The sequence below is a fragment of the Dipodomys ordii genome, unplaced genomic scaffold, assembly GCF_000151885.1.
Source record: "Dipodomys ordii isolate 6190 unplaced genomic scaffold, Dord_2.0 Scaffold52, whole genome shotgun sequence".
NCBI classification, from domain to species: Eukaryota; Metazoa; Chordata; class Mammalia; order Rodentia; family Heteromyidae; genus Dipodomys; species Dipodomys ordii.
In genome coordinates, this window is record NW_012267268.1 from 6,856,459 (window position 1) to 6,881,635 (window position 25,177).

The 25,177-nt window shown below is 43.0% G+C and overlaps 1 protein-coding gene across 2 annotated transcripts; it reads left to right on the top strand.

Moving 5' to 3' along the window:
- The first annotated feature begins 117 nt into the window (after positions 1-117).
- On the top strand, positions 118-11,586 carry Tsn (translin). Of its 2 annotated transcripts, XM_013020723.1 has the most exons (6): positions 128-359; positions 2,268-2,361; positions 3,997-4,093; positions 7,048-7,163; positions 7,764-7,843; positions 10,610-11,586. In XM_013020723.1, exons 1-6 carry the CDS (start codon positions 294-296, stop codon positions 10,841-10,843), a joined length of 687 nt encoding a protein of 228 aa, XP_012876177.1. In that variant the 5' UTR covers positions 128-293; the 3' UTR covers positions 10,844-11,586. The 2 variants fall into 2 exon arrangements, with proteins under 2 accessions (XP_012876178.1, XP_012876177.1); XM_013020724.1 differs by lacking the exon at positions 7,764-7,843 and having other exon boundaries at positions 118-359; positions 10,610-10,683.
- The last annotated feature ends 13,591 nt before the right edge of the window (positions 11,587-25,177 follow it).

Genomic DNA, 25,177 nt, shown 5'->3' on the forward strand with positions numbered 1-25,177 from the left:
ACGCGCTCCCTTGACCCCTTTCACTATTCCTGGCCAGGCTGATTTGAAGGCCCCAAACGGAAGTCCCGCCCACTCCCCTTCCCCGCGCCTCAGGCAGGTCGGCGGGCAGCCCGGGCTCCGGCGCGCCGTGGGCCTTGGAGGACCCCGGCGACAGCCGTGGCGCGTAGAGGGGGGTGAGCGCGGCGGCGGTGGCGGCGGCGCGGGTGTGTGTGGAGATCGCCTGCATCTGGTCTGCGGAACAATAATACTTCGGCGGTCATCGCTGCTCCACTGGTTGTTGTGCAACCGGCGCCATGTCTGTGAGCGAGATCTTCGTGGAGCTGCAGGGCTTTCTGGCTGCGGAACAGGACATCCGAGAGGCGAGTTCCTTTCTCCATCCCCGGCCCGGCCCCGGCCCCGGCTCCAGCTCCAGCCCCGGCTCCAGCTCCAGCTCCAGCCCCGGCCCCGGCCCCGGCCCCAGCCCCAGCCCTGGTCTCGCCGGCCAGCGTCGTCTGGACCCCCTCCGCTGCACTGCTTCGGGCGGCGGGGCACGTTCGAGGCGGGCAGCTCCCCCTCCATTCAGGCTAGGCCGCCTCCCGCCTCCCGCCTCCGACCTCTGTTTCTGGTGCTCTAGTGCTCTGTGCTTGGTGCGGATCCCGCGTTCCGGGTTTCGGCTTCACCGGCTTTTTCTTTTTGGTGCTGGTCATGGGGCTTGAACTTAGAGCCTGGGCGCCAGCCCTAATCATCTTTCACTCAGGATCTGGGCGCTATACTTGAGCTACGTTTGCTCACGGCTCGCACTCTACCACTTGAGCCACTGCTTCACTTCTGGGCTTTTGGTAGTTTATTGGAGGTAGGACTTGGCTGCCTGAGCTGGCCTCGAACCGCAAAACTCGGCTCCCTGAGTAGCTAGGATTGTTAGGCGTCAGCCACCAACGCCAGGCCTCGTTTGAGTGACAGCTTCCCTATCTCTCGCATTTGCTGGGTTAGGGCCTGGGACTTAGCCAGGCACCTTTGCTTTTACTCATTGGTCATGTCTTAAAAAGCACACGCTTTTTAAGACATTTTGAAAACGCTTTCCTCTTTATTACACAGAAGAGTCTCTCTCCGATCTCCTTTTATACTGTTTTCTTTGCGTGAATATTATGTTCAGCTTACCTCCTTTTCATTGCTTTGCTGCCCCAAATGGTTTCTTCCCCCTACCTTTAAAAAATTATTTGCCTTTTCATTGTCCTACATACTTTGCTTTTACTGAAATTTATTTCTTTCCTTTTTCCTGGTTAGCTTGTATTAGTGTTTCTCTTGTCCAGTCACCCTTACTCTGTCCCTCATTCCCTCCCTCTCCTCCCTCTCTTCCCTCTCTTCCTCCTTCCTCTCCTCCTCCTCCTTCCTCTCCTCCTCCTCCTTCCTCTCCTCCACTTCCTTCCTCACCTCCTCCCCTTTCCCCCTCTCTCCTTCTCTCCCTCTCTCTCCCCTTTTCTCCCTCCCATCCCCCTTGGCTTCAAATTCTAGATCTTCCTTCGGGGATTACAGGCAGACACCACCGTGCTTGGTATGTGTGTCTCCTTGACCTTACAATCTAAATAACTTCTCTAGCATATTTTCTTTTTAATGTCTTTTTCATTCTTAGGTAAGTTGCTAGAGTGAAGGGGCTTGCTGTGTGGTCCCCAGAATTTATACAGTACTTAGCACATCGATGTGCTTAGTATTTGTAAAATGAATTAGTGAAAATTGTTTAATCCTTGTGTTTACAGTCAAGTTTTCATTTTACAGACTATATTTACAGTGTCCTAGTTAGGTATTGGAAAGAGATGAGTGATTGTTATCCTTTTGTAGCTGTCTGAAGAATGGAAGTTTTATTGATTGATTGGTTGGTTGTGGGTCTGGAACTCGGCCTGGTCCTGTCCCTGAGCTCTTTTGTTCAGGGCTAGTGCACTACCACTTTGAGCCATAGTGCACCACTTCTTTTTTTTGAGTAAGTTATTGGAGGGAAGAATATCATGGGACTTTTCTGCCTGGGCGGGTTTCATGATCCTGAAATCTCAGTCTCCTGAGTGGCTGGGATTACAGGTATGAATCACTGGTACCTGGCTTGAGGGATCTTTTTCAGTGACTCCTAAAAGTCTCACTGAGCAAGTAAACAGAAAAATTGGGATTCAAACCTGGTTATAGTGGGTCACTTCTTGTGAAGACCATTACTGTTTTAAATGCTTTTTAGTGTGTTAAATATGAGTCTGTGATAATTTCACTGAGTTTATCTGATTGTAAATTTTAAATTTTAATTCTAGGAAATCCGAAAAGTTGTACAGAGCTTAGAGCAAACAGCTCGAGAGATATTAACTCTGCTGCAAGGGGTCCACCAGGGAGCTGGATTTCAGGACAGTAAGTTGTTTGTTTGGACTTTGAAAATTTTTATTCATTTTAACAAACTTTCATTCAGAGAGTTTGTTTACATACAGCAGATATACCTTGCTTGTATTATTTTATTAATCTCCATTATGCTTTATCATGTGTTAAAATTGGAATATATTTGATCATTTTATAGATTTATAGTAGTTATGTGGTTTGAATAGGAATATTTTCTATTGTGATAGAATTCTGATAGCAATGATAGTGTGTGTGTATGCATGCATGCATGCATGGATGTATGCATTTATGTGTGCGTGCATCTATGTGTGTGTGTGTGTGCGCGCGCGCGTGCGCGCACGTGCATGCGCATGTGCCCACATACTGGTCTTAGGGCTTGCACTCAGGGCATACACACTGTCCTTGAACTTTTTTTGCTCAAGGCTAGCACTCTACCGCTTGAGCTATAGCTCTGTGTCTGGCTTTTTAGTAGTTTATTGGAGATAAGAGGCTTGCCAGTTTTCCTGCCTGGGATGGCTTCTAACTGCGCAGATCTCAGCCTACTGAGTAGCTAGAAGTAACTAGGATTACAAGCATGAGCCACTGGCACCAGACAGTTTTTTTTTTTAGTTGTATACCTAGCAACTTTTATTTGGTATGTGTATTATTTTGTTTTTGAGATAGAATCTTTACCTGGGCTCAAGCTGTCCTCCTGAAATGCTGGGATTCCAGGCATATGCTACTGTGCCCTGTGTGTGTGTGTGTGTGTGTGCGTGTGTGTGTGCGCGTGTGTGTGTTTTCACAATTTCAGTGACTAAATATTGTTGTTTTTGGTTGGGTCCTGTGCACTGTACCTGAGTTCTTTTTTCTTAAGGCTCATGCTCTTAGCACTTTGAGCCACGGTGCCATTTCCAGTTTTTTGGTGGTTAATTAGAGAAGAGTCTCACAGATTTTCCTGTCCAGACTGGCTTTGAATCATGATCCTCAGATCTCAGCTTCCTGAGAAGCTAGGATTATAGGCATGAGACATTAGCACTTGCCTGAATATCTTTTAGTATGTGTTTGAAAACATGAGGTGACCACTTTAAAATATTCTCATATTATTGTGTTGGCCTGTTGAATGAAAATCAGATATGTTAAGGTTAGACAGGGAAACCTGTGTTGGAGAGGTGTGGCCAGCATAGCTGAAAGAGCTGAAATTATTTTCAGTTGGAGAGTAATAAAGTAATGGAGATTTACAGGTATCAGGTAAGTGATTTACACAGTGAGTGCCATGACCAACTTGGTCATCCTAATTGAGAATCACTGGTGATTGCTCTTTTGACCAGATAAGGGTGTTCTAAGTAATTTACCTGTAGTTTTCTCCTCTGGTACTGAATAGGAATGAACAGCTGATGAATAGCCTCTTGGGGTTATTGTACTATGATACTTTGCAAAGTATCAACATGTTTCCTAAAACATTCCCTTTTTAGCAAGTTTTTATTTTTCAGAATGTTAATCAGTAAGGAAACTAGATGTGATATTTTGAGAACTAGATTGAAAGACAGAGACTTTTGGCTATGGGATTAAAAAAAAGTTAATTTCTAGGTGGGACTATATAAATTATTAAGTAAGAACTGTATTTGAAATTTTGTTTTTTCATGATTGTATTTGATTGTCTTTTGTGATCAGTTCCAAAGAGGTGTTTGAAAGCACGAGAACATTTTGGTACAGTAAAAACACATCTAACGTCTCTGAAGACCAAGTTCCCTGCTGAACAGTATTACAGGTTTGTAAGGACAATGGCACTGTCTTATAATATTAGGTAAAGAGGTAACAGAGAACTTACAGGCATTGATAATTGAATATGGCTAAGTAAAAATCCTACCATATAAAAGAAAAAAAAGCCACTGAGGAAGAAAATTGATACTTAAAAAAATGTTTTCTAAGGAAAATGCATTACTTTTGCAGTGGAGAAGTAATTAAGAAAATACCTCATTAATGAAAGGCAAAATACATTTGAGTTTCCTGTGCAGTTGGATGAACTATACTTAGGCTGTTAGTTACAGGTTTAAGTGGTAGTACGTTTAACTTGGAAAAATTACATCTGAGTGTTGATGAATTCTGATAACAATCAAGAACTTTTACTAAGAAACATGGTCTCTCTCTCTCTCTTTCTTTTTTGTCAGTTATGGGGCTTGATCTCTGGGCCTGGGTGCTATCCCTCAGCTCTTCAGTGCAAGGCGAATGCTCTACCACTTGAGCCATAGCGCCACTTCTGAAACATGTTCTCTTAAGACATACCTAGTTAGTAGGTAACAGTGTAAAGTGTGACCTGTAACAGAATTAATCAGGCTAGGGAAACCATTGATGGCCACTGCCTCTGAGGTCAGGGTTGCATTTATTATTTTAATTTTATTTTTTTTCCAGTTTTTGGGCTTGAACTCAAGGCTTGGATACTGTCCTTGAGCTTCTTTTTTTGCTAGTACTCTACCATTTGAGTCACAGCGCCCCTTCTGGCTTTTTCTGTTTATGTGGAATTGAACCCAGGGCTTCATGCATGCTAGGCAAGTGTAGAGCACATGGGCAGCAAAGATGGTGCTGAGAGGGAGTTGAGTGGGCAGAGCCCAATTTACTGTAGAGCACATGGGCAGCAAAGATGGCGCCGAGAGAGAATAGAGTGGGCAGAGCCCAATTCACCTTACATTCAGTGTGTAACCAGCCTGTGAAAGCTTAGGTGCATGATAGGGTGTGACCTTGACAGTGACTGGTTCCTCTTCCTCCCTTGCCATGCCACCTGCCCTTTTTGGCTTTAAAAAGGGCTGCTCTCAGTTAATAAAAGAGTTTTTATACCTGCTTGAATTGGCTCCCTCCTGTGTCTGATTGTCTCCCGGGCTGAGGGAGGCTACCTTTCCTTGGACCCCTCTGTCTTTCGTGGGACTAAGACCCAACAGGCAAGCACTCTACCACTAAGCCACATTCCTAGTCCAGGGTTGCATTTATATTGTAAAGAATTGTTAAAAGAAAAATTAGAGAAGAATATGTGAAGTTGGCCTTTCCCCTTTTTTTGTTGACTTTGCTTTAAGGTAGTCACAGTAAGTGATCATGAAGGCTTAGAGAAATAAGTCAGTAAACTGGTCTTCAGAGCCTTCTGCTCTGGAGACTGTATCCTCAAAGTTTTGCCTGACTGACTTGCATTTTTTTTTTTTTTTTGGTCTGGTTGTGGGGCCTGAATTCTGGGCCTGGGCGCTGTCCCTCAGCTCTTCAGCTCAAGGCTAGCACTCTACCACTTGAGCAACAGCGCCACTTCCGGCTTTTTTCTTTTTGCTTATGTGGTGCTGAGGAATGGAACCCAGGGCCTCATGCATGCAAGGCAAGCGCTCTACCACTGAGCCATCTTCCCAGCCCCCTGACTTGCATTATTTTGAGAAACTTTTTTTTTTTTTTTTGTGAGACAGGGTCTTTGTACCAAGGCTTCCAGGTGTGTGTAACCATGTCCTGCAGAAAAGTCCTTTGAGTTTGTAGCCACACTGGAAAATCTGAGGCATAGGGCTGGGCATGTAGCTCAGTGGTAGAGTGCTTGCCTAGCAAGCATGAAGCCCTGGGTTCGATTTCTCAGTACCACATACACAGAAAAAGCCGGAAGTAGCACTGTGGCTCAACTAAAAAAAAAAAAAGAAAATCTGAGGCATAGTATGAATATTCTTACACCTTTGTCATGAGTTTAGGTCAGTAGCCAGAGAATTCCTTTTGTTACTTGGTGATAGAGTCTTCCTATTTTGGCAGGCTGGTCTTGAACCCAGGAGCTGAAGTGTTTTTCCTGTTTGCCTCTCAGTCTCTGGATTGCTGGGATTACAGTTGTATCCCACAGCATGACAGAATCTTGAATTTTTATGTCTTTTGATTAGTGATTATAAAAAGTAATTTTGTAAGATTATGATTCATCATTCAAAAAGGTACAAATAAACTAGATGTTGAAGCTGATGTATGCTTATACTTAATCTTTTTAAAAAAGTAATATAGAAGTTTGAATTAAGGGCCTTATACTTGCTAGACAGGTATCTATCCTATGAGCCACATCCTCAGCCCTTTTTGCTTTAGTTATTTTCATATATGGTCTTGTGTTTTTGCAGGGTGGTCTCAGACTATGATCCTTCTACCTATGCCTCCTGCATAGCTTGGATTACAGGTGTGCACCACCATGTCCAACTTGTTTGTTGAGGTCTCTCTAACTTTTTAGCTAGACTAGCCCAAACTGTGGTCCTTCCTATCTCTGCCACCCAAATAGCTGGTATTACAGGGATGTTCTTTGGTGCCTGGCTTCTTATTTATTTTTAATTTCAAGTTTTAATTTTATCAGCAGTATCATTGTTCGTATTGAACAGTTCTTCACAATTGCCTGTTACCCCAAAATCTTCTTTTCTTTTTTTTTTGTTGGTTGTGGGGTTTGCACCCTGGGCCTGGGCACTATCCCTCAGATCTTCAGCTCAAAGCTGGCACTCTACCACTTGAGCCACAGCACCACTTCTGGTTTTCTGAGTGGTTTATTGGAGATAAAAGTCTCATGGACTTTTCCTGCCTGGGCTGGCTTTGAACCATGTTCCTCAGAATCTCAGCCTCCTGAGTAGCTGGGATTATAGGCATGAGCCACTGGCACCCGGATGCATATTTTTTTTTAGAGAACTTCATTTATAAGCTGCATAGACACGCCTGTGCTCTTCTGATGATCTTCCTCTCTTGCAGGTTTCACGAGCACTGGAGGTTCGTGCTGCAGCGCTTGGTCTTCCTGGCAGCATTTGTTGTGTATTTGGAAACAGAAACACTAGTTACTCGAGAAGCGGTTACAGAAATTCTTGGCAGTAAGTGTTTCTTTGGTGGGGTTGTAGGATGAGGTACATTTGCATGGGTTTTGGTGGGAACAGCTATGGCCTCAGCTTTTTGTTTATTACAATGAAAAATCATACAGAAAGCTTGTTTCTCAGAAATACAAAAACTAAAAATTCTCTGTGGCCATTTTTAGAGGAAAGTGGGAAGAATTTTACAGTGAACCCCTGTGAACATCCCACTGTGTCCTGCTGCATTTGCTGTCTTCTTGTGTGTTCGTCTGTATGGACCAGTCCAAGTCACTTGCAGATAGCTGATTTCTCGTGAAAGCTTCAGCTTGTGTCTTGTAATAGTTCTGCTATAACTAGTTGTCATTCTTGATTTTGAGAGATGGGAAAAAAATTGAACCCAAGAGAAAGAAAAATTGAGTGAGGCCTACTTGTCAAGGATGTGAAACAGCTTCAGCCTCCAGGAAAGATTGGCCTTCACTTTTTGAAAAAAGTTAAATGTGCATTTATTTATATTGTGTTATATATATTTTTGGGTTTTAGTTACATTAATATCATGATTGTCTTATTAATTTCGGGGTTTTAGGTACATTCATATCATGATTGTCTTATTTTGTTACTTTTTAGTTGAGCCAGATCGGGAGAAAGGATTTCATCTGGATGTTGAAGATTATCTCTCAGGAGTTTTAATTCTCGCTAGTGAATTGGTAAGAAGTGAATTGCCAGTATCACAGTTTGAACTTAGAGCTTCATACTTGCTCAGTTTGCTTGCTTGGCTGGAGCCTGCCCTGTGGTCCATAACTGTTTCTTGTTAGTTATTTTGGAGATAATCTTTCCCATGCTGACTTCAGACTGAGGTCTTCAGATCTAAGCCTCCTCAGTAGTTAGGATTATAGGAATGAGCTATTGGTGCTTGGCTAGACGCTTGGTAATTTGCTAGTTGCTTTTCTGATCTTCCTGCTTCACTCTCAGATTTTGACATGGGTGCCAAAACTCACCAAGTTCTCTCTTTCTCTCTGTCTCTCTGTCTCTCTCTGTCTGTCTGTCTGTCTCTCTCTGTCTGTCTGTCTCTCTCTGTCTGTCTGTCTCTCTGTCTCTCTCTGTCAATTGTGGGATTTGAACATGGGGCCTGGGCACTGTCCCTGAGCCTTTTCACTTAAGGCTAATGCTCTACCACTTTGAGCCACAGCACCACTTCTGGTTTTCTGGTGGTTAATTGTAGGTAAGAGTCTTATGGACTTTGCTGCCTGGACTGGCTTTGAACTGTGATCCTCAAGTCTCAGTCTCCTGAGCAGCTAGGATTACAGGTGTGAGCCACTGGTGCCTGGCTCCCTTACTTTTCTAGCCATCCATCATCAGGTAGTCAGGGACTACACTATGTGTCATAGCTTGCTAGGCATCAAAGAAGTACGAGTTGAGACAGGGCAGTAGCTATGAATGTTTACTAGTGTGCCAAGTTAATGGGTTTCATTATGGTAGTTCTATGCATGTATATTATGTAATGCGATCATATTCACCTTTTTATAATGTATGATGTGTGTGTGCGTGCGCACACCAAGCCTGGAACTTAGGGCCCTTAGCTCACTCAGCTGCTTGCTCACAGCTGGTGTTCTACCACTTGATACATGCCTCCAGTCTGGCATTTTGCTAGTTAGAATCTTGGACTTTTCTATCCAGGCTGGCTTCAAACCTTGATCCTCCAGGTCTTAGCCTCCTCTCAGCTAGAATTGTGGGGCAAGCCATTGGCACCCAGATACTGTGTGAATTTTAAGAGATGATAATGTCTCTTAGAATTGTAGCAAGACTTACGTTCCTTGTAACTGTTAATTCATAATAGTTTTAGGGAATAAATTAACTGTGTAAGTTATTCATTTATTCTCTTAATCTCTCAGAAAATTGTCCTATAAAGAGCAATTCTATAGAAAAAAAGCTGTGAAGGGGAGGGAGGGGGGAAGGAGAAGGATTGGGATTGGGGGGGAGGGTGGAGGCTGGGAAGTGATGTGAAGGGTAAACAAAGGAAGAGGCTGCAATGCTTGGTAAGAAATGTACGCATTATCCTGCCCATGCAATTGTAACCCCTCTGTACAGTATGTTCACAAATAAAATTAAATTAAATTAAAAAAAAAAAAAGCTGTGAAGAGGGTTTGAGTAGTGACAGAAGTGACCATGTCTACTAGTTGTCTTTTTAAGAAAGTTTTGAGCAGCCCAGAGCTGATACAGCTCTGTTGCTTCTGCTAAAGTCATTCTTATCTTCATTCTAGCTGATAGGAGGAAGGAATAGAGAAAAGTTTGTACTCCTGACTTTTGTTTGAAATGGTACACACAACTTGTGTTTAGTAAAGCTGTGGGCTTGCGGGGGAAGTGGTAGAGTGCTTCCTTAGCATGTATACGGCTCTGGATTTCATTCCTGCAGTTAAACTCAAAAACATTTCTAGTGCCTTGTTAGTCAAAGAGGCAGGTGTGGGGTTGTTGGGGTATATGTGCATGATGTGTATGTAACAATCAGGGATTCTCACTAAAGAAGATGGGGAGAAGGAATACTGGGGCTCACTGCACACTGTACTGAGCCCCTCAGGCTTGGAGATAACTGCCCAGTGAACAGCAGTCCAACACCTTGTCCATATTAGTGCTTGGTGTGACCATGTGTTGGGAATGCACTGAATGTGTGGTTGAGGGGAATCTAGAAGAATGGGCGGATCTTATGGACAAGGGGAGTTTGGAGTTGCATCTTGGGCTTAATCTTAACTGTTCTCCAAGATGATGCTGTGTTGACTTCATTTAGCTTCTTTTTTTTTTTTTTTTTTGATGGTTGTGGGTCTTGAACTCTGGGACTAGGTGCTGTCCCTGAGCTCTTCAGCTCAATGTGAGTGCTCTATCACTTGAGCTACAGTGCCACTTCCAGTTTTTTGATGGTTAATTGGAGATGAGAGTCTCATGGACTTTCTTGCCTGGGCTGGCTTTGAAGAACCATGATGCTCAGCTCTTAGCCTCCTGAGTAGCTAGGATTACAGGCAGACCACCGGCACCCAGCTTTCATTTAGCTTTTTATCCTGTCTCTCAATTGCTGTCTGGTGAAGACTGGGTGACTGGGGTTGTCACTCAGTAAGAAGAGATGGCAAAAATGTTGTGTCTGCCTGACATTTCATTTCTTTCCTCTGTACATTAGCTAATCTCTAAATTTGTCACTTGCTTAATTTAACACATTTTATTGCACAATAACCAATTTAACACTTGAGACATTTTAGATGATGGTAATTATATTAAACTTGTAATAGGAGACATTATCTCATTTCTGGGGGGATTTATTTTATTTTTAGAGCAGTTGTATTTTTTGTCTGTGCTTTCATATATTCTAAACAGCTAATGTCAGTGTGGCTGTCTAGATCAGGGGTTCTTCTAGTTGTGTGACTCAGGACAAGACAGGCAAAGGAGGAACCATGTCATAACGAACTCTTTTCTCTTCCATTTTTTAGTCAAGGCTGTCTGTCAACAGTGTGACTGCTGGAGATTACTCCCGGCCCCTGCACATCTCCACTTTCATCAATGAGCTGGATTCTGGGTTCCGTCTTCTCAACCTGAAAAATGACTCGCTGAGGAAGCGCTATGATGGCTTGAAGTATGATGTGAAGAAAGTAGAGGAGGTGGTCTATGACCTCTCCATTCGGGGCTTCAACAAGGAGACAGCAGCTGCCTGTGCTGAAAAATAAGAGGTTTTCCCTGCTTCGGGCCTTGCTGATCTGGCTGTTGCCAGGGAGGAGTGTGCACAGAGTGCCTCTCACTGTAGTTAGGATGCCCAGTTGCTAAACACTGCGCTTTATTTTCTTAACTAGTTGTGTGGTGTGAGTATCAGAATTGAAGATATTCTTGGGGGTTAAACCAACCTTTACATGGACAGAATTTTCTTTGTCATTTTAGTGGATTTGCTCTGTAATTTGTTGTATTTCAGTTTTGTTAAAACTGTCAATGTCAGTCTCTTGGTAAAATCCTTTTCTTATTCTGACTGTTGATGTTCTGATTAAGAAGTTCATTGTCTTGTTTGTGATTCTTCCAGAGGTGACCCTTGATATTTTCTATATCCAAGTTAGCCATCATTTTCAGGCATAACCTGGGGATAGTATGAAAGTAGAATATTAAAAAGGATGGTTGACAAACAAGAAAACTTTTTCTTCCTTTCTGTAAGCCTTGTGAGTAAATCAAGTGTTGAATTTTTGCCGAGGAAATTTCTGCCTGTATTCTTTTCTCACTGCCATCAAAATGTAAAAGATTAAACAGCAAAGTCAAGCTCAGCAGGTTATTTTGGAAAGTTTTTGTATTGGCTTTTAGTAGTGTCTTAACACATTTGTTTTGCCATGCAGGAAATAGGGCTTAGTGTTTTAAAATACCCTGCTTTCTGATTGATGTTGCCTTAACATTCTGCTATTTCAGCCATTAAAAATAGTCTTCGTACACATCGAGAACTAACATCTTGTGATACATTTCTAACGATGAGATCTTTTTCCTAGTAGCTGTCTAGATCATTTGGTCTGGGAGTATAATGCCACCTTACATGCATTAATTATCAATGTCCCAATGAGTATATTTTTAGAGAAAAGTGCTGTGCCTCTCTGGGAGAAAGAAAACTGAAGCTTAAAAATAAAAAAAAGAAAAAAATTTTTTTGGTGATACATTTTACAGTTAGAAATTTCATGTTTGGATGGCTATCTTAGTTGAATTTTGACTGTGGTTAGTGTCTGCTTTCCTTCCCTATTTTCAGAAGTAACTAAAATGCTTACCAGGTAAACTTGGCTGCTTGAAATGATGAAGGTTGTGGTACAGGCCTGGGAATGTAGCTCAATTCTAGAGCACTTGCATACATAAGGCCTTGGGTTCAGTCTCCAGCATGGGAGTGTGTGTGTCTTAATCCACAGTGGTTTGGTATCCTCTAAATGGAAATTACTAGTGTTTCAAGAATAATATCCTTTTTTGCCCCAAACCAGTTTGGGCTTCCTCATTGTACAATGGATGTTTGAGACTGCCTTCATGGTTTTTTTTTTTTTTTTTTTTTTGGTCTGGTTGTGGGGCCTGAACTCTGGGCCTGGGCACTGTCCCTCAGCTCTTCAGCTCAAGGCTAGCACTCTACCACTCGAGCCACAGCACCACTTCCGGCTTTTTTTCTTTTTGCTTATGTGATGCTGAGGAATTGACCACAGGGCCTCATGCATGCAAGGCAAGTGCTCTACCACTGAGCCACCTTCCCAGCCCCTGTCTTCATGGTTTTTATTTAGGCCAAATTGAAGTTTTATTTTTACATCATGAGAAGTAAAAATAGAGCATTGCTGTGCATTGTTAGAATGTTTTATGGATTTATTTATGAAAAGATTCAACCATACATTTTGGAGTTTGTTGTCTTAAATTATGAAAAGTGCTTAGGGAAATTTAATGAAGAAGAAAAGCTCTGGCAATGTCTTAAGACCTTTATAAACAGGTGATTAAAGATGAGATACACATTGCTATGGGCAGAGTTTTTATAAAAGTGTGCTGAGATACTGTTGCTTTTTTATATAAATTATTGGTCCTCTTTAGATAAAATATTATTGCTAGGCCTGGCACTCAAAACTTTTTCTGAATCTGAAATAATCTCCCCATTTTACCCATACTGTAGCATATGTTAGTTTTGATTGTTGAGTAGTAGTGCTTTAGATTGACATTTCACCTTTTTTACCACCAGGGTTGGGGATGGAACCCAGAATTTTGTGTATGCTGGTCAAGTGCTCTCCACTGAGCTGCTCCACATTTATTCTATTTGCTTATCAGAGATGAACATTTAACTATTACACACTATCAGAACAATAGTGTGCAAGTCTTGTGTATGAATGAATTTCCATTTCTTTTGAGTAGATAATAACTAGGATTTCATGGTAAAAATAATTTTATGTTACGCTTTTTAAAGAAACTGCCAATCTTTCTTAAAGTTGCTGCACCATTTTGGTCCCTGCCAGTAGTGTACAACGGTTCCTTTCTTGGAATGGAAATTCAGGACAGCCATAGATAAGAAAACATAATAGTACTTAATTGCTAAACAACAGTGACAGAAACTTAGGAGGTATAGCTTGACCCATTTCAGGAAAGAGGTAGAAATTGGGTAAGCACAGAACTAGAAGGCCATGGTGAATGTCAGAGTTACTGAGACTGTAGAAACAGCCCATTTAATGAGAATGGAGATATCTGCAGGGAGGGGAAAATCTGAAAAGGTCAGACTTTGATTTAGCAAAACCTGAAGTGGGGCTGGGAAAGTGACTCAGTGGTAGAGTGCTTGCCTTGCATGCAAGAGGCCCTGGGTTCGATTCCTTAGGACCACATAAGCAGAAAAAGCTGGAAGTGGCGCTGTGGCTCAAATGGTAGAGCACTAGCCCTGAGCTGAAGAGCTGAGGGACAGCAGCCAGGCCCAGAGTTCAGGCTTCAGGACCAGCAAAAAAAAATCCTGAAGAGATTTGGGAGTTTGCATTTTGAACCCTAGGCTTGGAAGGCAGTAGGTTTTTATGATGTGTGGGAAATCAGCTTAGCCCTTGTTTTGAATCCAACTGCTTATGTTAGTATATTAGAGAAAATATTAGACCCAGTCTGTTGAGTGATGGGAACAGGCATAGATGGAGGACTCAGGAATGAAGTATACTTCCAGAAGGATAAACTTGGGAGAGTTGGAGCTGGTTGTCTGTGGGAAGAGAAGTTCGGTTTTCAAGTATTGTCTTGAGTTTACTGGGATCATGAGGTGTTTCACACATGGCTGTACTTCCTTATCCTGAAATTTAGCATGAGGCTGAAGATGAATGAATCCTTCAGGTAGAGTGGCCATTTGAGCTTGTGCCTGTGGAGGAGGGTGGTGTGGGGAGAAACAATGTGTACAGGTATCAACCCAGAGAGCCCTGTGAGGGACTGAAGATATAGGAGTCAAGGGAAAGGAGCCAGTGGCTTGTGTCTAACTGTCTAAGAAGCCCCTCATGTGACGTGTACATGGTGTGTTCTTTACAGTAAGAATTTTACTTTCTAGAAGGTGTCAAGGAAAATAAACCTGTGAAAACAAGTAGAATCCTCAAACAAGAAAGTTGGATGTGTGATAAAAATGCTAATGCAAGTAAGCTACTCTGACCCTTACATCAGCTACTTAGGCTCATCTGTTGTCATTTAATATTAATTAACATTTGCCCACAGCCATCTGCTCTGGCCAGAGTTGTGCATTAGCCCGTGACAGCTGTGTTTCTCTGACAGAAGGCTGGCCTCTGTCTGGACATACCAGCTGGACCTGCCAGTGAGACCAGCTGAGACACTGGAAGACTCCTCTTCAGCTTCCTCTGCTAATTCCTGTGTCTCACCCTGCATTGGTCAGCCCTGTGTTCCCTCACAATGGAAGGGAAGCCAGAGTGTTTTACAAGTGGCAGAGTATAAAAGGCAAGGTTCTTTTGCTTTCTCCGGAAACTTCAAGATTGTTATAGTCATAGCTGGTGTGTGGGTCAAGCCCATAATCCTAGCTACTTTGGAGGCTGAGATGGAAGAATCAAGGTTTGAAACCAGTGCAGGCAGGAAAGTCTGTTGAGACTCTTACATCCAATTAACTGCCAAAAAACTGGAAGTGGGGCTGTGATTCAAGTGTGCCTTGAGCACAAAAGCTCAGGGACAGAATTTTTATTTTATTTTTTAATTTTTGGTGCCTGTTCTGGGGCTTGAACTTAGGGCTTGGGCACTCTCTGGTAACTCATTGGAGATGAGATTGTCACAGACTTTCCTGAGTAGGCTGGCTTTAAACCACAATCCTCATCTCAGCCTCTTGAGTAGCTAGGATTACCAATGTGAGCTACCAGTGCCCAGCTTGTTACAGTCATTTAAAAGGTTGGTTTGAGAGCACAGTCAATGGGTTGGGCCTTTCTGCTTAATAACAGACCCAGAAACAATATTCAGAGATTCATAATTGATCCTCATTAAAAATAACTTTAGGCTTCTTTGAATTCGGAAGTTAACTTTGTAATTAGCAGGGATGGATTTGAGTTATCTTCCCTTTGTGCCTTGGCTTCAGTGTTCTTGGGGCCTGCCTTGGCATGGACACTTTAGGGAAATCCTACCCAGAGGAGGGCTGTGTGGGAGGGAGCCCTTCCATGAATTGTGCGGCCCCATCCTGATAAGGACAAGGACAAGGTCAAGGGATCGGCTTTGTATTAAACAAAGATGGCCAAATGGGCACTTTTGGGTTCTTGATTGTGTCCTGCCTGTGTCATCAAGCAGTGCTGTCATTTCCTTACATGGAGCACTCTTGAAGTAGGAATAGTTTCCCAGATACCTTCAGTTAGGAAACAAAAGGAAACAGTATTGTCATGGGCAATCTTGAGTTGACTCCAAGGAAGGCTTTAGTTTTTTTTTTTTTTTTTGCTAGTCCTTGGGCTTGAATTCTAAGTCTGGAGCACTGTCCCTGAGCTTTGGCTCAAGGCTAGTGCTCTACCACTTGAGCCACGGTGCCACATGTAGCTTTTTCTGAGTAGTTTGTTGGAGACAAATCTCATGGACTTTTCTGTCTGGACAGGCTTTGAACCATGATCTTCAATCTTAGCCTCCTGAGTAGTTAGGATTACAGGCATGAGCCACTAGCACCCAGCTGAAAGCTTCAGTTTTAATCGTTGCTTCTGAACTATCCAATGGAATTATGTAATCATAGGAAATATGGAAATCAAAGATATAAAAATATATAATATCCTAAATATACTACCAACTTAAATCTTTTTTTCAGATATATGTGAATTCTGCTTTTTAAAATTTATTTTGATAGTCCAGATTGGCCTTAAATGGAGATTTTTCTGCCTTTGCCTCCTGAGTGCTGGGGTTGCAGGGTACATCACCATACCTAGCTACTACTACCTTTTGGTCTGTATATCTTCATGTAGCTGACCACTCATTTGAGCTCCTTTGCTGAGCTTTGCAAAGGTGGGATGGATACACAGCTTGTAGTTCTCAGGTCAGTGGAGATGCTCAATTCTCTAGTCCCTTAGCACATGTCACAATGTCTCTTGTATGAAGCCGGCATTATTGGAACTTACTACAGTTGGTTATGATTATGAAAAGATTTTGGACAAGTTATTTTTTTTTTTGGTGCGGTCGTGGGGCCTGAACTCTGGGCCTGGGCACTGTCCCTCAGCTCTTCAGCTCAAGGCTAGTGCTCTACCACTTGAGCCACAGCGCCACTTCCGGCTTTTTTCTTTTTTTGTGTATGTGGTACTGAGGAATCGAACCCAGGGCCTCGAGCATGCAAGGCAAGCGCTCTACCACTGAGCCACCTTCCCAGCCCCTGGGCAAGTAATTTTTATACTCATCACACTGACTTGAAGTTGACTTGTGATCCATTCTATATAACTACTTGGTGTAGGGGCCTAGATAGGTGGAGAATGAGGTGATCTGGGAGTTTCATTATTTTCCTTGGCCAGCCAGTTTTCTCTATGCCATCTTCACTCACTGATGGGCTGGTTCTCTAGCCTTGAATTCTTTCTTTCTTTCTTTTTTTTTGCTGGTGTGGGGCCTGAACTCTGGGCCTAGGCATTGTCCCTCAGTTCTTTAGCTCAAGGCTAGTGCTCACTACAGTGCCACTTCCGGCTTTTTTCTGCTTATGTGGTGCTGAGGAATCGAACCCAGGGCCTCATGCATGCAAGGCAAGCATCTACCACTGAGCCACCTTCCCAGCTCTAGCCTTGAATTCTTTTTTTAATTTAAATTTAAATTTTTTTATTGTGAAAATACTGTACAGAGGGGTTACAATTACACGGGCAAGATTCTAGCCTTGAATTCTGATCACCACTTCTATGCCTCAATATCCTGTGCTGCTGTGGAGAACTGACAGGTACTCAATGTGACACACAGATATGTGAGGGCCATTCTGTTCCTAGGGATATACAATTGAAAACCTATGGCCACACAAAAGCGTGAGTGTTGACAGTAGCATTATTTGCAACATCTGAAGAGTGGGAATGATGGACCCATCCATCAACCATGAATAGTATACATACAAGGAAATATATTGGTCAATAAAATGATGATGTACTATATTGGCATACAAAGATGACTCTTGGAAATGTGCTCATCACAAAGCCAATCACAAAAAGCCACAGCTCCTTAAGCAATACTCTGTTCTGTCAAGGCTGCTTGGCAGGAAGATGGATGGGGCCTGGGGCTATGGAGGAGACTTTAGGGAGGAGCAAATGTCTCTGCACCTCGAGAAAAGATAGGGGGCATATTCAAGTCAGGAGTCATGCCAATTTCAGTTGGGGCTGACTATGGTACCATGCTGGAGGCATTGGGAAGGGGTCATGCACAGGTTTTGGAGAGAGGAATTGGGGCGAGTGCTCTGCTTATAGTGGGCCACATTGGGTTAAGCCATGTTACTTAGAGGTCTGTCAGGGAAAGTCTGTAGTTCAAAGATGGTACATGACACAAGGGGATGCACCCTGCAGGTTAGGCAGCTGGTGACTCATCAAGATTAGTTTGAGCCTTTTGTTGCCAGAATTTTAGATCATGAATAAGGAATTTAGTTGTACAAGTCACAGGAGAACTTAGGGACTGCATTTTTTTTTAATTGTGGCTAAATATACCTAACTTCTTTTTTTAAAACCATCTTAACTTTTTAAGTGAACAGTTCTGAGGCATTGAGTACATTCTCATGTACAACTACCAAATTCTTCTCTAGAATTCTGTGTCTGCTAAAGAACAACTTCCCCTGCTCCCTTTCCCCCAGTCTCGGGAACTGAACATCTACTTTCTGTGTTCTAGTCCTGGTGCCATACCACATGTTCTGGGAGCATGCAGTGTTATGTCCCTCCACTTGTGACTGGCTTATTTCACTTAGCATAATGTCTTCTAGGTTCATTCATGGTGTAGCCTGTGTCAGAATGAGTAACATTTGTATAGGCTGTGTACTGTTCATCCATTCACAGACATTTGACTTGCTTCCTCCTTTGAGTTGGAGTGCACTATTTTTTAAGTGGTATTGGAGTTTATACTCAAGGCCTAGCATTTGCTAGGCAGGCACTGTACTGCTTGGAGCCTTGCCTCTAGCCCCTTTTGCTTTCATTTGTTTTTCAGGTACAGTCTAAGCTAACCTTGATATTGGACCTCAATTCTCCACTGTCTGTCTCTTGAGTAGCTGAGATTACATGTGTAGGACACCATTTCCAGCTCTGGGCAGTGATATAGGCAAAATGGTCACAGGCCATGAACTTAGGCATGCAAAAAGGTATCTTATTTTTTCTTATCACTGAGAGAACTTAGTATCTATTTTGAGCCTCTTTTTCTCTGAGTGCTGCCAACAGAATTTATTTTCCCCTACTGAGTACTTATTGAATGAACAAGTATTTTCCAGGTGTGGGGAGCTACACAAAGCAATATAAGAGACCTATTCCCACACAATGGATGAATATTGAAAGGGACTCATGTTTTGGGATTAATGAGCTTTTCCTATGCCCTAAGTCCAAGGTCACAATTCAGAAACAAATGCTTACATGGCCAACTGCAGGGCCGATCACAAAAGGGAGCTCATGAAAACAGTAAGATCGTCACATTTGCAGCCAACATTTGTGCCGTGGCTTTGTTTTTACTCCCTTTTTAAACAGTGATGAGCACCAGTGAAGCTCACAATTGAGCCCCAAGCTTCAGTTGCTAGGGGAGCCTTTGTTATTTTTAGGCTTGGCTGGACATAAAGCAGCCTCTAGCCCTGGCTCCTTCTGCTATGGAATGCTGCTGATTCCTTCTGGGCTTTTTATTGCTCGTTGCTTTTGTGGTGATGTGTAAATGAGTATGTACACATGTATGTACACAAAGCCATGCCTGTTGCCGGAACATGTCTACCTGTCACTTCCCCTTATACCTGGAAGGGGATAGATGTGGGTTTGGAGGAACTGCTGTGCACACTCTGCCCACACAAAATGACTCAGCTATGGATGGCTGGGCCATGGACCATGTGGCCCACAGCTGCTGGGCCTCTGGAGTTCTTGGGAGCAGCTGCCAAGTTTTAAATAATGGTAACTAACTCAAATTAAAATGTACTGGGTCACACTGCAGAGGTGTGGGTCCTGAGAGGGGGCCTACAGGCCCTCAGGACGAGACTTTTGTGCCCAGTGCCTGTCTTATACCTGGTCCTCTAGAGCAATTATACAGCTGTTCCACGACACTGTGAAGGCAGAGGGTAGGCTTTGAGGGCCAGGGACATTTCTGGCTTGTAAGGAGGACTCTATGAACTTTGCTTCTGGGGGATGTGGAGCCCAAAGGTTAGGGTTAAGACATTTGCAGTGACACTTCTCTGCATAAATACAACAAAATTCTTTCTCTCCCATCTTCCTTCCATCTGCCCTTCTCTCTATATTTCTTTTTCTTTCTCTCTTTTCTCACTTTTTCTCTTTTCTTCCTCTGTTTCTCCTTCCTTTCTGCTAGGGACCAAACTCAGGGCCTCATGCATGCTAAGTATACACTCTAATAAATCTATCTTATGCTCCTAGCTAACCACAAAAAGAACACAAGGTCTGGATAATTGCAGAATGCAAGGGGAGATGGGTTGAAACTTCACATTACACACATGGCAAGGGAAATCAGTGTCTAAGTCTAGTCTTTTCCTCTTGTCCCAGGTGCTATGGTGAGCTCCTATCCTACCAGGTCTCTTTACCCTTTTCCTTCCCCCCATCTCCTCAATCTTCCCAAATCATCATTGCTATGGTTTGAATGAGTTCTTCAAAGTTCATGTGTTGGATGGCTAGTCCCCGAAGCAGCCATGTTGAGAGGTGGTGCTGTGGTCTGGTCTGAGGGCTCCAAGTTAGATTCCAGGTTAGGTATTGTGGAGTGGGGTCCTGATAAAAGGAGGAAATCAGGTGCCAGTGCTCATGCCTGTAATCCTAGCTACTCAGGAGGCTGAGATCCAAGGATTGCAGTTCAAAGACAGAGCGGGCAGGAAAATCCATGAGATGTGTCTTTGATTAACTAGCAAAACGCTGAAAGTGATATTGTGGTTCAAGTAGTAGAGTGCCAGCCCTGAGTGAAAAAGTTAAGGGATGGTGACCTGGCCCAGAGGGAATTGAGGAATCTTCTGTCTTCTGCTTTTTACCATGGGATTAGTACAGCAACAAAGCCCTCACCAGAGGCTGGTCCTTTAGCCTGGAACTTCCCAGCCTCCAGTTTGTAGGAAGTAAATGTTCCTTATACACGATGCAGTTTCTGGTGTTCTGTTGTAGCAGCACATATGCACTTAGACACTCCTATGGGCTGGGTCTTAGTCCTTAAGCATATTCTAGCTAAGCTGGGCAGAGAGGGTATTCTTGGAAGGCCAGTGAACACCACAGAAATGATTGAGGGGCCAGAGAATGAGGAGGTAGCTGTGACAGCCATATTCATGCTGTGCCAGCAGTGTGGGTTGGAAGCACATTTGGACACTACTCAGCCAAGAGAAGACAAACATCCCTCACAGGCAAAGTCTGTCTTCCAAACCCAACTTCCGCCTTACATTGTTACCATCCTTTCCTTGCTTTTGCCTTTGTGGAACTCATTTCTGAAGTCTAGCTTGGGCAAAGATTGATTTCTTTTAATCAACTCCAAATGGATCAAAGACCTCAGAGTCAAAACAGACACCCTGAAAACATTACAGGACAGAATAGGAGAAATCTTACGTCTCCTTGGCACAGGCCGAAATTTTCTTTAATAGAGATCCAGCAACACAACAAATCAAAGAAAGGTTGGACAAATGGAATTGCATGAAATCGCAGAGCTTCTGCATGGCAAAGGACATAGCAAGATCAATAGAAAGTCCACGGATTGGGAGAAGATCTTCATTAGCCTTACAACAGACAAGTGTCTCATATCTAAAGTATACCTGGAACTCAAAAAATTAAATCCTCCAACAACAAATCTTCAAAGAAACAGCTGCCCAATAAATAAGTGGGCTAAAGACTTAAAGAGAAACTTCTCTGAAGAGGAAATAAGAATAGCCAATAGACACATGAAGAAATGCTCAACCTCTCTAGCCATAAAAGAAATGCAAATCAAAACAACATTGAGATTCCACATCACCCCAGTTAGAATGTCTATAATCAAGAACTCTAATAACAACAGATGCTGGAGGGGACGTGGACAGAAGGGGACCTTACTGCATTGTTGGTGGGAGTGTAAACTTGTTCAACCACTTTGGAAAGTAGTATGGAGGTTCCTCAAAAGACTCCACATAGAGCTCCCCTATGACTCAGCAATCCCACTTTTGGGCATTTACCCAAAGGATCTCAAACAAGACCAGCATAACTATGTTTATTGTAGCATTATTTGCCATAGCTAAGATATGGAACCAACCCAGATGCCCCTCAGTAGATGAATGGATCGAGAAAATGTGTTATATATACACAATGGAATTCTATGCCTCCATCAGAAAGAATGACATTGTCCCATTTGTTAGGAAATGGAAAGACTTGGAAAAAATTATATTAAGTGAAGTAAGCCAGGCTTAAAGAAACATAGGTCCCATGGTTTCTCTTATTTGCAATAATTAGTATATGTCTGGGACAAGCAGAAAAGCTCAGATAAGACGTTAAGTGAAATGAACCCCAAGATAGAGACACAAGTGGTTTTTTCCTCCTCACTACTGTTTTTAATGTATTTCTAAGGTACCATGTGATTTTTTTTTGTTGCTTTGTATGTCCCTCCCCCATGGTATAACCCCTGTTTTCACTGTATTTGATGTTGGTATCGTTTGGGCAGGGGAAGGGAAAAAACAAATTGTTTAAATAGGGATACAGATTGACCCATTGCAATGATGAGATGTACTAGATGCTATGTCGAAAAACGAACCCACCGCTGGGGGGGGGCGGTGGGTGGAGAGGCAGGAGGGGGTATAGTTGAAGAGGTGGGAGGGAAGGGATGGTGGGGGAAAAACTAAGGAGGAGGCAACAATGCTTGATAAGAAATGTACTCATTACCTTGCTCATGTAACTGTAACCCCTTTGTACAGTATTTTCACAATAAAAAACTTATTTTACAAAAGGACTGATTTCTTTAAGTTTCACATGAACCACTGAAAGCTGACACCTGGGGACATACTTAGAGGTGAGTAAGAAAGGATGTCCTGATGTGAGATGTGAACCCATAGCGGTTCTAGACCAATGCCCATGCTTCTTCCATTCACTGCTGTGGCTACAGGCTTGGGTTAAAGGACTGAGCTGTGTGGTTAGGGCTGGGAGGTGCCCTGAGGGATGGCAGACAGCTATGAAGGGACACATAGGCCATGGCTAAGGTGGGCTAAGGTGTGATGGGAGGTCAGAGAAGCCTGCCATTCATTTATACTGCCCACTAGTTTGTCAAATGTGACTATTTCCCATGGTAGGTACTGTGGACAGGACTGCCATGTAACTTGTGGTGCTCAATGCAAAATGAAGATACAGAAACTCATGTTAAAAAACTACTAAGGCTAGGAATGTGGCTTAGTAGTAGGGTGCTTGTGTAGCATGCGTGAAGCCCTGGGTTCGATTCCTCAGTATCTTATAAACAGAAAAAGCTGGAAGTGGCGCTGTGGCTCAAGTGGTAGAGTGCTAGCCTTGAGCAAAAGAAGCTCATGGTAGTGCCCAGGCCCCAGGACTGGCACACACACACACACACACACACAGCCCCCAAACCACTAAGATGCTAAGTGCTGGTGGTTCATACCTATAATCCTAGTTACTCTGGAGGCTGTGAACTGAGAATCATGGTTGAAAGCCAGCCTGGGCAGGAAAGTCTGAGAGATTCTTATCTTCAATTCACCATCCCAAAACCAGAGTAGAGCTGTGACTCAAGTGGTAGAGAGTCAGCCTTGAGCAAAAAAGCTAAAGGACAGTGCCTTGGGTTCAAGCCCTGGGACTTCCCGCAAACAACTAACAAAATACCCGCCCCCCCCGCAAATAAACAACAAACAAAAAACTACTAAGCAGCTGGGTTTGCTGATGGCTCACATGTGTCATCCTAGCTACTCAGGAGGCTAAGAACTGGGCAGAAAAGTCCCCAAGACTCTTACTTCCAAAATTAATCACCAAAAAGCAGGAAATGGAGTTGTAGTTTAAATAGTAGAGTGCTAGCCTTGAGCGAAAAAGCCAAGTGAGAAAACTAGGCTCTGAGTACAGTCTCCAGTACTGGCACAACCCCCCCTCCCCCCAACAACAATAACAACAACAACAACGCCATTAAGACTTTCAGACAAGAGTTGAGATCTTCCCTCCGATCTGTCATGTGTGGGTGGTACACAAAGGGTGGATGGTCTTGCCCACTGTAGAAAAGTCTGGACAGCCAATTCCCAAGGAAATATAAAGACTGAGAGCAGAGACCTTTAGCATTATAATCACATGGAACACTTGGTAATGCAAGGTGGATTTTTGTTTTATAATTTGGGGAGAGATTTGCTTTGGATTCTAGCCAGCAATTTTAAAGGAAGTAACATGTTTGTGTGGACATGTGTATGATCAATTAAGGGTTTTACAAGTGCCCGGGGTGGAAAGGTTCAAAGTTAAAATCAGGCTCTTGTTCTCCATTTAGTTTATGTTCATCAATGCCCAGTTTCATGCAGCTCATGTTGCTGAGTGAGCTGCCTTAGTCCAGGCTCACTTTCATCATCTTCCTGGGGACCTGTGCTAATGAGCTCTTGCACGTATTGTTCTGGAGAAAAGATTTGGGATTCTAGCGTGCAGAGAGCCAGGGTTATGTGTATGAGACACACTGAGTTTGCAAATCAAGTTTATGACTTCTGGTGTGATGCTAAAGCAAAGGATAAAAACCACATTCATCTGTGCTACAGAGGAGCATGAAATGTGTGATTTGTGGAAAAATGGGAATTTTTAGGGAGATTTTGGCCAGATGTATAGACCTATGAATTCATCACAGTTTGGAATTTAAAAAAAAATTTTTTTGGGTCCAGTCGTGGGGCCTGAACTCTGGGCCTGCGCACTGTCCCTCAGCTCTTCAGCTCAAGGCTAGCTCTCTACCACTTGAGCCACAGTGCTACTTCTGGCTTTTTTCTTTTTTCTTATGTGGTGCTGAGGAATCGAACCCAGGGCCTCAGGCATGCAAGGCAAGCGCTCTACTACTGAGCCACCTTCCCAGCCCGTACAGTTTGGAATTTTATATGAAAGAATTTGTCCTTATAATACAATTTGTATTTATAATTTATTTGTATTTATAATACAGATTTATATATATATTTAAGACCTTGGAAGTAGTACTGTGTCCCAAGTGGTGGAGCACCAACCTTGAGCAAAAAAAAAAAAAAAAAAAAAAAGCAAGAGTCCCTGAGTTCAAGCACAAGAACTGGTGCACACATACACACTCAAAAAGATTTAAGACCTCTTGGTAGAGGGTAAACAGACTTTTCACCTTTTATAAGACCTGATATTCAAAGAATATGTTAAAAGCACACCAGATGTCACTGTATTTGATTCTGGTGCCCTGCATCTTGCATATACATTTTTCTAATTTGGGGAGGGGAAGGGAAATAACAAAATGCTGAAACAAGGATACAGGTTGACCCATAGTAACAACGAGACATATAAAACATACAAGACACTATGTTGAAAATGAACTTTACAACTTCGGGGATGGGGGGAAGGGAGGAGCTGGGGATATGAGGAGGGAAGGGATAGTTGGCGAAAAACAAAGGAGGGGGTAACTGCTCGATAGGAAATGTACTCATTACCTTACTTATGTAACTGTAATCTCTCTGTACAGTATCTTTTCAATAAAAAAGATGATGCTAAGTGAAATGAACTCCAAGATATGGACACAAGAGGTTTTTTCTTTGTTGCGGTTGTTTTTGTGTTTTTTTTTTGGGGTCCAGTTGTGGGGCCTGAACTCTGGGCCTGGGCGCTATCCCTCAGCTCTTCAGTTCAAAGCTAGCACTCTACCACTTGAGCCTCAGCCCCACTTCTGGCTTTTTCTGCTTATGTGGTGCTGAGGAATTGAACCCAGGGCCTCATGCATGCAAGGCAAGCACTCTACCACTGAGCCACATTCCCAGCCCCTGTTGTGGTTGTTTTTAATGTACT

Coding starts and splice junctions, on each gene's coding strand:
- Tsn (XM_013020723.1), top strand. CDS start 294: ATGTCTGTGAGCGAGATCTTCGTGGAGCTGCAGGGCTTTCTGGCTGCG. Junction 2,362..3,996: donor GGGAGCTGGATTTCAGGACA/GTAAGTTGTTTG, acceptor TTTTGTGATCAG/TTCCAAAGAGGTGTTTGAAA. Junction 7,164..7,763: donor GGTTACAGAAATTCTTGGCA/GTAAGTGTTTCT, acceptor GTTACTTTTTAG/TTGAGCCAGATCGGGAGAAA.